Source organism: Phalacrocorax carbo, chromosome 5 (genome assembly GCF_963921805.1).
Source record: "Phalacrocorax carbo chromosome 5, bPhaCar2.1, whole genome shotgun sequence".
NCBI lineage: Eukaryota > Metazoa > Chordata > Aves > Suliformes > Phalacrocoracidae > Phalacrocorax > Phalacrocorax carbo.
The window spans coordinates 31,056,142-31,068,394 of record NC_087517.1 but is presented as its reverse complement, the minus strand read 5'-3'; the positions used below and the strand labels follow the sequence as shown (position 1 = coordinate 31,068,394).

Sequence of the window (12,253 nt, the reverse complement as noted above, 5' to 3'; positions counted from 1 at the left end):
AAAACAAGCCTTCTAAAATTTCCTTCCAAATTCCTTCCCTCCCTTAAAATTCTGTGACAACCTGTCACTGACCTGTAATGTTTTCTTAGACTGAAAATGGAGGAAGCTCTCTAACCCATTGCTAATAGGAAACAACGCAGTACAAGATTGCTTCAGAGAATTCTCAGAGCTCTTCTTTGCAAACAAGTATGGAGATTCCCCTGGGAACACTGTATGGTGCATTCATCCCCTAAAGCATCAGGAATCTATATATAAAAGATCTGAAGTAATTCAGAATCTTCATTACATCCTAGTTAATCTAATTTCAAATTACATTTGATACAAGTTTGAAGATATTGTAATGATTACCAGTATTGTAAGATTACTCTTAAAGAGCTAAATATTTAAGCTGGTCACTCAAGAGATGATTCAGTGTACAAGTTAAAAAAACCCTGTAACATCAGATATCTGAGCACCTCAGTCAATAGTGAACGACAGAATTGTGACACCGTACGCAACGGGAATGCCTTACCAAATTCTTTTAAATGTACAGCCGTTTATCTCCTGGATTAGTAGAGCAAAAAGGCAGCCATTTTTCCTCTAGATTGTCTGTGGGCAGAAAACATCAAAGGTACAAACAGGAGAAGTATTATCATGATCTGCTTATAAAAGCAGAAGGCATTACTGTCACTTTTACTGCACTTCTTAATGCTTATTTTTAGAACATGCTTCCTCTCTCCTGTTAAACCGTAAAACTGCTTTCAAAAGGCAGTGGAAATTAAGGGAGAAAAAACCCCAGAAGTTATGAGATTATGATTCAAACATTTTATTACTGAGTATTGGTAATTCATTTCAAGTTACGTCTACAGGATACTCAGTGATACATCTTACTGAAATTCTAATCCAAAGATTGCTTTTAAAATTATGATGTCTTCTTTCAAAGACTACCAAAAATGTACCCAATGCAACATTCCCATTTCAGTGTTAGATTATACTGCATAATCGTTTTTCCATTAGGAACAACTATTTTTCATATTTTATGAATGTAACACAATCCTTCTACCACGCATCCACTGGGAACTGGGCGTTGTGCTGTAATTATTTTTTTTCTTTTCCAATAGTCTGCATTCTGTTCCTTTAAGAGTTTGCCTTCCCCTTTCTTAAGCTTAGTTGATCTACCTAATGATGGATTTAGCAAAGCAGGCCCTACAAATCTAGTCATGAATACCTGTTTCTTAATTACTGAAGACATTAGGAGTAGGACAGAAATCACTGTGGGATGGCGTAGACATGGAAAGAGGAATCCCTGTGTTGCAAAGTACATTCAGGACAGTGGCGCTCCTGGTTTTCGCTGATAAACAGCAATATGAAAACACAAGTAACCCTCAGCTTGGTTAATCTCTGTTCTGTGTCCTGTCCCTGTGTCTCCCCTGTCCCGCCCCACCTTTTTTGAAACTGCTGTAGCTCCAGAGTCCATTGCAGAAGTATTTACAAAAAGATGGTACTCAGTTTGTGAGTTATGTCCTAAAAGGAAACTTCTGACAGCTTATCCTATAAACTACATTTCAGAAGCCCCATTTCCTATTATTATTACTAATTCTGAGATTCTCTAGCTTTTATAACTTTTTTTTTTTCAGATTTTTCAAGAACTAAAGACAGACCCTGCTGACGTCTGTTGGTTCCCACGTACAATGGTGGTTTACTTTGCTTTCTACAATCTACACAGACATGACATCCAACAGCATACTCCCAATTCAAAAGCCTGATTACAGTTTTATAGTAAAAAATGCTTGAGGACGAAAGAAAAGAGCATGTCCAAACATTTCAGATGTACTATAAGGGAGCCAACTCCTGAACTTGGTTATATATGCTGAAAGTCCAGATTTAAAAATCTGATCACATACATCCCTCAAAAAACAAACACACACACACCAAAAAAAAAACAACAAACCTAACAAAACCAACCCACCTATTTTCCCCCACCTCAAAAAAGAATAAATGAGTAAAATCCCTGTTATAATATAGCTGGGCTTTCTGGGACAAGTCCGCTAACACCAGCTGAATTTGTTTGGCCAGCTCACATCCACAAACATGTTCTGGTTGTCAACTGTGATCAGCTTTACTTATTGCCATGCCTCTGTTACCAGATGTATAATTTCATAGCAGTGGGTTCACTGAAAGCATATACAACTTTTATCCATAAAGGTACTCTGCCACCACCCGGAAGGCTCTCACACTAGGCTTACCAGTAACTTCCCACTCAGCAAAGCCCAGTTCACTCCAGAATAAAACTCCAGTGATTTCAAGTTTAGATCTGCCTTTTCCTATGTTTGTCCTATTTAGCTTTGACATAGCAGACTGTATGCCCTCTTATGTAGGGTGGGACCCTGCATACACATGTAGGGAAACATGTGAAAGACAAGAAATATTTCCAAATCCCAGATGTGGGATTAACTTAAGTGTATTTAGAAGTTTTACACACACTGTTTTTCTAGAAGGTTGACCTTGGACTTCCAAGAAAAACTGGGAAAGCTACTGAACACTGATTGCTCGCCTTTTTGGGTGAAATCCTTGAGTACAGCTATCAGAGAGCTGCTAGGGTTAATAATAAACACAGAGAGAGTCACCCTTCCATCCACTGGTGCCTTTTTAAACTACAGAGTTTATGCTCAACACTGACAGAAGCAGCATTTAAACATCAAAATCTGTCAAGTTCTAAACCACACAGCTCACCTCATTCATAAAGTAGTAGCCTTGGCATATTTTCACACAACAAAAGGAAAGCAGCTTCCAGCTGTGAAGCCTGGTTTCAGCAGCTGCCAGATGGCGAGTAAGTCATTACTGGAAGAGAGGAAGAATAATATCTTGCTTCTGTGCTGTTCTTTAGACAAAGACCTACTAAATTGCTTGCTTAAGGGCAAAGGTCAGAGTTCAAACAAACTTATTACTACCGTGCCTTCATTTCCCGAGTCTTGTATCTACGCAGATACCAGAGCTCAGGGCCTCCTCATCCCAGGGATCTAAATAAATTAGATGGAAATTCTTACTAAAAGGCTTACCTGACTAATCTCCCAGCCAGCATAAGGTCCTTCCCATTCACATGTATTACATGCAATTACACATGCTCATTAACACAAGACATTTCTCTTTCCCTGTTATTAAGGACAGAACTGGGTATCCATGCTGAGCGTGCCAGAATTTAGAGTCAAAAGGAGCGCATCACCTCATGCCTACAAAACATCCATTATCCCAAGTTGGGCTAGGGGGCTTACTTCCTTTGGTAGCACAATATGAAACTCCTTGACCCTATTTTCAGACAGACCAGAAGGTGTTATGGATAACAAGGCTAGAGTTGCAATGGAACCCAAGTCCTGCTTTTAACAGTTTTCAGAATTTGGGATGCTGTCAAGCCTCTAAAGGGGTCACCACCAGAGAACATGGCATTCAGAACATCAACCCCCCCTGCTCTTATAAGCTTCTTCAGTTAATATGCTTGACAGGGTTATTGAGCACTTTTAATAAGGAAAACTACTCCTACCTTTAAATTTGTCAAAATTAATGATTTGGCATATTTAAGACTGCAAATTAGCTTGAGGACACGAAACACCAAGAAAGCTTTTGTTGCAGATAAGCCACCACAAATCAGCAAACTGAGTAGGCAAAAAATGGTAATAAGAGACATTCAGCATCTCTCAAACAACATGTCCTATTCAAGACTTTTAATGCAGAACAAAAAACACACTTAATTAGACCTCAGTGATGAGACTAGCCTGTCAGCTTCTTTTTCTAGTCAGTGTAAAAAAACATCTTGCATTTCGTACACTTGGAGACTTGAAAGTGTTTTAATTAAAAATCACCCCTAAATATTAGTGGAATAAACTGACACATTTTAAGCAAAGGTTGAGACCTGTCCTTTGAAACCATGTATCCTTAACTTGACCCAAGAACCACTCATTGCATTAAAAAAAGACTGAATTAATTTTATGTTCATGTAAGGCATTCTGTGAGATTTAGATAATAACCCCTGCATACGTAAGGTTGCTGATAGAACAAATTACACTATTACTCTTTGTAATCAGATATATTCAGTGATGATTCATTCTGCCTCTCTCTAAAACAAAAGCCTGCTTACAGCTTCAGTTGTGGTGTATCTTGTTTGCATGGGGGTAAAACATGCCCAAAGTGTCACTTCCTAAAAGAGCAGTGCATTCAGAGAATACTTGGGTGCAGCACGCTGTAGTCACGTGAGGCAGACAGCTTTACTTCCAGCTGTTCATTGCCAACAGCTTGGGCTTACTGAAGAGAAAAAAAAAAAACAACCCAAAAAAACCCCCAAAACCCCAAACCCAACCCAACAAACCAAATAACCACCTGACAACATCAACACAGTGATACTAAATCAACTTAGAAGTACATGGGTAGGTAGTTCAAAGAAAATATTTTACAGTCCCATATCTTTCCTCTTCATTATCTCACCATACCAGAGTAATTTAGGAGACTACCTGTTTCCAACAACAAGTACAGTTAGGAAGTGAACCTACTTTCAGCAAAACAAGCCAATAACTTTTAGCACCTGGCATTCAGGTCAGACTACTTTGTGAAGATTATGAGGAAAAAATTCTCTTTCGAGCTCCTGCTCCTCATTCATACGTATCTCTAATATTTAGTTAATGGGAATTAAACAGGTATCACAAGTCTAATTAGGTTTGCTGCAGCTATAAGGAGAAACTAATTTCACAGTTGCATGGGGGAAACCCATCTGTGCAGTACAAAAGTTTCAGTACCGTGCATATTTTCTTACCTGCGAACACCGCAGAATACACCATATTCAGCTCATGCAGAATTTCGAGAGGGAAAGAGTATTCGCTGGATGTTAACAGAGCAAGTAACCTCGCTGCCCTAGCTAATCTATGGACATCCTCTCCTTCCTAATCCGCAGAAACCTAACCTCAGAACTACTCATTACCAGGGAGAAGAGAACAAATCCCCTTAACCCTTTTCTTGCATAAAAAGCCTACTTTAAGTTGCCTCTCACTTAAGTAGTTTCTTATTCTCAGCAACTTTCCCAGCCAATAGGGCACTCAGCTGTTAGGGGCTGTCTTCAGCTACTGTGCCTCCAATTACAGTGAGAATCTGCAATACTGTAACATGGATCTTCTGTTGCTGGTTACAGGATTTCTGCTGCAGTACAAGAAATATCTGGCTTTCAATTTAAGCAAAAAAAAAAAAGGGGGGGGGGGGGGGGGGAGATGAGAAAAAAAGTAATTACCATGAAGCAGTTCAGGCAGAGAATCCTGCAGGTTAACTCATTTCTTTGTTAGCTACAGAAATACACAAATCAAAGCTGGCCTGTAGTGATTTCCTAATGCACCACAGCCTGCATAGGCTGTAAAGTGGAATCTGTGTCAGAAGCACATTTAATCTGAGGAGTCTCTTCAGCTAATAACTGAGCTATGCATCAGAGAGACCAGAACTAACCCAGCCCAGGCTGCCTGCTTCCATTAATCAGCAAGCTAAATTCATATGCGATATTACTACTTTTTATAAGAGGTTGTGTATACACACACAAAATCATATATATACATGCAAAGGCAGATGTATTCTTTGATTTTTCAGTTCTCAACTTTCCATCATTCACAGTGAATGAAGGTAACATTTGAACATGCTCCATATTTGGTAGATACACCTCCTCCTTGAAAGGCAGAAAGATTACAGGAAAACTTCCCAACTCTAGTTACATTCTCAGTTTAAGGCACAGAATCAGTGTGGGAGTAAGTTTATATGAAACAAAGCTTTTTGCATGTCAAAGATGGAGATTAAAATTGTTCCTTTCTTCAGAAAGGTCTGAAGACAATGACTGAAGACAACACTGACTCTGAAGAGTTACAGGGCAGAGTGGGATAAAACCTGGTTTTAATGATTACACTACAAAAGGTGAAATAAATCCTGAATTCAGATCTTTGCAGGTGAAAATTATTGCCATTGATTTACTCAGCTGTTCAGCATAGCTCCTTTTCAAAGAGCAATTCTTTCAAAGATGTATCAGGTGAATATTTTTTGTACATTGAGTTCTAAGGGGTGACTGCATGCAAAGACCACACCTGGCAGGAATTGGAACACTAAGTCCTTTGTGCTTTGTACCTCATTATACTCTCCACCCTTAGTTGTGTATCTTCCCCCCTTCTCAAATTAACTTTTTATAGCTTCTCTTTTGATCATATTATTGCTTATCTCTCCTCAAATTATTCAGTAGAGTTTAAAAATAAGATTAAGCTAACAAAAAATTGTTTGCAATCATGAAGTCTATCTCTACAGACTGTTGCGAGTATAAGCAGCATAACAATAGTTACTCTTTCCTCTTCTCTGATAAAACTACAAATAATTTCAGAAAGACCAATCTTTTTTTACTTTATTATGAAAATTGCTACATTACAGTCACTGTTCAAAACAGTATTCTGACATATGGTTTCTTCCCATTTAGGTGCCAATACACAAGTCATGATTACCATTTCAAAAATATGATTAGCATTATCTATGGTAGTTTGACATAACTTAAAGCCATTATAACATTTATAATCTACTCCTCCCTCCCCCTTTTTTGAGTCAGCCATGGTAAAGAACAGCACCTACAATACCCAAATTATCCATGAGTGTTATTGGCATAAATAAAGTTAACCACAAACCACAGAAGAACACACACACACACGCATACACACAAAAAATCCCCCAGGGGAATTACTTTTTCTCTATGCGTTCAAAAATGCAACAAGATTAGCTTTTTTTCACTCTGACACATAAGTTAAGAAGCAGAAGTCTCAAACCTAATCCATCGTCAGCTTGTTCAAGAGCACGATCCCCTTCTGTCACATGGGCTTCCAGAGAAAGTATTTGTCCTCAGACCTCAGGGTAATGAAACTGAACATTGCAGATTCCGGTGTTTAATTTAGTGCCAAAACTGGAAGTGGTCAGTGCCTTTTATTTATTTCATAAACAGAAAGATTTGTGAATGCCTTTATATTTGTAATTCTAATAAACAGGGATGTCCATAGCACTGTCATTATTTCCACAACAGCACATTAATACCACATTCAGCAATTTGTTTCAACACAGATGCCTCAGAACCTTTACAGCCAAACATACTTTAGGTTACCCATTATAAATACTAACATATTTTTATATTTTAAATAAACAAACATAATAATTTAATTCAGGAAGACTGAATGGTTCTGTGGTGCAATTAGTTCTCTTTAAACATCTCTGCTGACAAACCAGGAATAATAAAAACAAACCCACTGCTTTAGAAGCCATGCAGTCCAGACTTTCACATGTACTCTATGTAGATGCCATGCCTTTTGCAGCATTGTGAATGGAAAAGGAGTAAATAATCTTTCTGTTAGAATAGGAAATAATTTCTTCTTGGCAAGTACTTGACAAACCAATCTGTAGCTTCATCATCACTTCACAGTGAAGTGAACTGGCTGCAGTTTTCCCCATCTTAAAACTGAAAGTTCAGAAGAAACAAGGGAATATTTTCATCTGTAACAACAGATCTGTAAGAGTATTTTTAAGTGCCATTTCAGGGAAGAAGGTGAGTACTAGTGAAGCTCCACTGAGCAGATTATACCACAAATCCAGGTCGTAGGTGATGGTCTATGTAAGCTTTTCATGTTGAATCTGGTAGTAACATGCCTGAATTAAAACAAAGTTCAGTTTAGCATACATACCAGTTCTCAGCAAGCTGATAAAGCATCATACACAAATTGATCCCCCCCGCCCCCATCCGAGAAAACAGAGGACTAGGCTTTCTGCAAGCAGTGATGATACAGTGACCCACATGAGAAAAATCTTCTGATAGTAAACTAGCAAAAACGAACAACACGAGACTAAGTTACAAATTATGCCAGCTCTTAATGAAGCAAGATAGCATGATTTGGGACTCTGAATACTTCTACAGTTCCCGGCTTTGCCAAGATGAAGTGCTTTCTTTTTTTCCCTCACAAGTCTGTCTTTGCCCTTCGGCAGAAGGGCCCTAAAAAGTTTTCTTACAGAACAGGAATGCAGATATTAAGCATTTCAAAAGCACTCCGACTGAAAAGCAAAGGTTTCTATCATCTGGATAAATAACCTGACCTGCTGCTTGATAGCTATTCACTCCTTAATGCTGGTTCAAATATGCATTGGGTCAGCGATGACCAGAAACTTATAATAAGTGTCTCGGACAACACCTGCACTCATGGAAAATAAGATTCTGCTTCTACTACATAGATTCTGTGATGAATTTTAACCAACTCAAACCTTCCCTTTTTGCAGCACAATAAACGTAACAGGTATGTAAAAACCTCTGCACCCAACTATTTCCAGTCTACACAGACAGAAAATACCATCATGCTCACCTAGCAACTCAGCCTAAGAATTTTATTTAAGCTTCAGGTTAACAGCCTCCCTCCAAAACAACCCCATAAAAAAGCTCCGCCCAGCTGAACTGTCACAAGACCAACTTGTTTGAACAATTTTGAGGTACCAAATCAACCTATTTCCATTACGGAGGTCCTAGAGTACAATAGGATATTCATCAAAACAGATTCTCTCCCTTTTTCCATACTTAAAAAAATGCTAATAGAATGTAAAGAGTGATACAGTAAAAAGACTCCCCCACCCCCACCCAAAAAGAAACATAAATTGAATTCCAGAAATATCTTGATATAATGTTACACTTAAACATTATTGGAATGGCTCATCTCCAAAGCAGCACTTCATTCCAATTTTGATTAAAAATTGTTATTTGCAGGGGAATGACAAGCTACAGGTGAGCATTCAGAACAGTCAACAGCAACCAATATTACATTTGAATAAAGTACATTTGCACATTTTATTAGAAGTACCTGCAATTGTCAGGTTAAGTTTCCTTGCTCATCCTAGCTAAAAACGTCAATAAAAATGTCAAAGAAGTTACAGCCTAATGTTCATACAACTGCCCTGAGCTGATCATTGCTGCTCAAAGCTGAGTAATTTCCAAAGAAAGCTTTTAATAACCCTGAATAATATTGATACCTTCAAGGTAGTGAACATGATGCCTTGCTCCCCATGCTGCAGATAAGGATCCATCAGGTCTTCGATTAAGTGCACCTCAGACCCCAAATTCCTTATCCTGTCACAGGGGGCAAAGAGAATAGATGAACAAAAGATACCGTTATAATGTTTTTACTTTTTGTACCCGGTCTTGTGCACAAAGCGTGCTTTCCCCTGACCTCATTCCGAGGTCACAGCCATTTCACAGTTAACTGTTCAGAATTTTTCCAGGCCAAAGCAAACAGCCAAAGTGGAAAATTTATTAAGTTACAAAAAGCTAGCAAGCAGTCCTATAACGAGAAGCAGGAGTGTTTAAGACAGGCAGAAGTACTCATACTGCCTACGCTCAGCTTATGGCTGATGCCACTGTTAGTGCCTACCTGGCTCGTAGCACCACATAGAGAAAAACAGGAAATAAGTCATCCATGGACCACAGAAAATCTTCCTGAAGATTCTCAAGTACGTTCTGAGAGATCTCTTCAAAAGTCTGCTGGATCACCTTCAACTTGTCAGCTGGGGTAAACGTCGTACTGTTTGGAGAGCAAGAGCAGCACAGGGTAACAATAAGAAGTTCCGTATCTGCATCTAAATTAGGAAGATGATTTCCTAGCTAGCATGGCCCCCTGCCCAAGAAGGTAAGCCAGATCAATCACACTACAACAGCCTCAGCTGCCCGGGCTGTGTAGCACCCTGGGCTATAACTACTGCAAGTGAGACTGCCTTCACAGTTTTAAATTATTTTAACATAGTGGTAAAGAGGGAATAATTCCTTTCTAATCCTCTTTTAATTTCTACTTATATTCTTACAGCAGAATTCCTTACGTCAGCTAACAGACACAGAAAAGCTCCCCATACACAGGCCATTTTGCCACAACTGTTTAGAAATTCACATGTATGTTTGATTAGACATTGTCAAGCTTTTCATTCTAAATGGTGTCCCACAGACACATCTCTCGGACGCATTTACGAGGCTATACTTCATTCCCCATTTGGGAGCATTTGCTAACATTTTAGCAGGAACTCTGAAACTTTGTGGTGACCTCTCTTACAAAGGTGAGCAAATAAAAGGTGACAGGAAAAGGACACAATCAAGTAAAGGAGATAGTACTATAGCAGGAACAATAAAACACTAAAAGACAAATTACAGAGAATTACCTGATTTGCTGTAAACATTCAACTGCAGAGGCAAAGCAGGCATCTTTTGTATTTGATGATACCTGTGTAAGCATAAGAAGATTTATCATGCATGTTTAACAACCCCACTATTCAGCAGTGGAAGAAAAGCAGTGTATCATGCATCACTGGCATAGGAGGCTTTTTTTTTTTCCTTCAGTTTTCCAGTACAGTGAAAGGCGACTGTGCCTGGATGCTAAGGTCACCCAGGAAATCCACCTACCTATAATTTGTATGAGTTTCATTTAAAATTCAGAAAAGCCTGTACTGAATTCCTTGGGATGTTACAAGAATGAGTGATGGTTTTGGATATCTTTCAAGTCAAGTAATACTGAGAATCATTAAATCTTAGCAGTTAACAACTGAGAGGGAACCCTAAGACTAGAACGGCTGAAACCTAGAAGAGTCATAGCAGTCAATAATCAGAGACTCAGGTTTGGAGCAAACAGAAAAGAACAAATATAAATGTTAGCTCTTAATATGCAGCTGAGCCTAAGTCTTTCTGAGTGGAGCAGGTAGAAAATGGAAGGATGCAAAAAGACAGAGAAATTCACAGAAGTGAGGAAACCGAACAGAGGAGAGAAGCAGATAAACATGATGTCTTGGCTAAAAACATCCTGTTTGATTGAAGGAATGACCCAGCAAATAAGGCTGCAGAGAGCACTCTACACTGCCTAATTCAGAGAAGACACATGCCACCATAGTACTTGACAGTGGAGGGGCCCTACTCTGTAACAAAAACCCCAGTCATAAGAAGGATTCAGACAGCTAGTAAGAATTTTGCCCAGTACCTAAAAATATGGAGGATATGAAGTAAACTCCAGAAACATGTTATTGCTGGATTTGGTAGCATTTGAAGTCTGAGTGGAGGCTTGCATCATGTGAATCATGTGAATCTTCAACTTCACGATTTGGGAAAAAGGGGCCTTGTCTTGCTGGGAACCCATAGCCTCAGGGGTGGGGTTCCGCAGCAGCTTTGGTTATTATGACGAACTTGTAACACACTGTGTCTCTATCAAGGGATATCAGCTCATCCGTGTGCAGCAGTTATCATGGTGAAAGCCATGCTTCCGATTATTACAGACTTTGCACAAGCCAGTTATAAACAGGGAAGTGGTGATCTGAAGGCAGGAGTGTCTAAATGATTATGAGAAACTGAAACTTTCAAATAAAAGCATACTGATTCATAAACAGACATGATTTAAAGCATACTGTAACATTCAAATTGTTCAAAGTTATGATTATTAAACCAGTTACTGGAGCAGAGAGATTGAGTACTACACTATTACCATTTAAGACCAGTGTTCAGCCACTTTCAAAAAGATAATGTTTGAAAATAAAAACTATATAAACTAATCAGAAAGCATACAATGGTGTAACTCTATTAATCAAGCAGCTTTAAAATTTCCTCGGTAGACTTTTATTCTCACACTTTCATAATTGGAGACCAAGCAAACGTCTTCATGAATTAGAATTCATTACAGAGTAAGACAGTAAGTGACGAAGCTGGAATGACAGCTACTGTAACAAACCACTAACATAGCTTAACAGACAAATTTTAAGGGAACAAGATAGCACAGCATCTCTTAAGCAAAAAGCCTATTCAAAAGTTCTTTGACCACTTTTTCATGATCTCAGCTTCTTGGAAGAAGCACTGGGCAAAGCGTACTGTAAGTCAAGGCCCAACATACCTTTCTACTCTCTCCAAGGATGGACACAGTTCCTGGCCAAAATTTCCTGCAAGACACCCAACATAGACTATTGAGAGAGCATACTCTTAAAGCATTTTTCACCTTATGAAAATGAAGTCATCATGTTCTTTTTTATGAGATAAACAGCTCTTTCTACAGGATCAACTACACCTAGCACAAATAGTTGGAAAGTAGCCTAATTTGAAATGCCTCAGTCTGGTTTTGTAGTGATGCAAATCTTTCTTTCCTGCTCTCCCCCAGTCCCCCTTTTTGGAAGAGAGAAGTTTCGATTCACTCTCTCAACCACACTAACTAGCTTGAATATATGTTCAGATGCATTT

General features: G+C 38.8%; 1 protein-coding gene across 5 annotated transcripts in view; it reads right to left on the bottom strand.

Moving 5' to 3' along the window:
* Positions 1 to 6,361: 6,361 nt before the first annotated feature.
* The window catches only part of ALS2 (alsin Rho guanine nucleotide exchange factor ALS2), a 42,133-nt gene continuing 36,241 nt past the window's right edge, over positions 6,362 to 12,253 (bottom strand). For all 5 annotated transcript variants that reach the window (XM_064451869.1, XM_064451867.1, XM_064451865.1 and 2 more), the window contains 5 exons: positions 11,913 to 11,958; positions 10,204 to 10,265; positions 9,429 to 9,578; positions 9,031 to 9,127; positions 6,362 to 7,668 (listed from right to left, as the gene is read on the bottom strand). In XM_064451869.1, the coding sequence (XP_064307939.1) occupies positions 7,630 to 7,668; positions 9,031 to 9,127; positions 9,429 to 9,578; positions 10,204 to 10,265; positions 11,913 to 11,958 (394 nt within the window). In that variant the 3' untranslated portion in view covers positions 6,362 to 7,629. The remainder of the gene's footprint in view (positions 7,669 to 9,030; positions 9,128 to 9,428; positions 9,579 to 10,203; positions 10,266 to 11,912; positions 11,959 to 12,253) is intronic.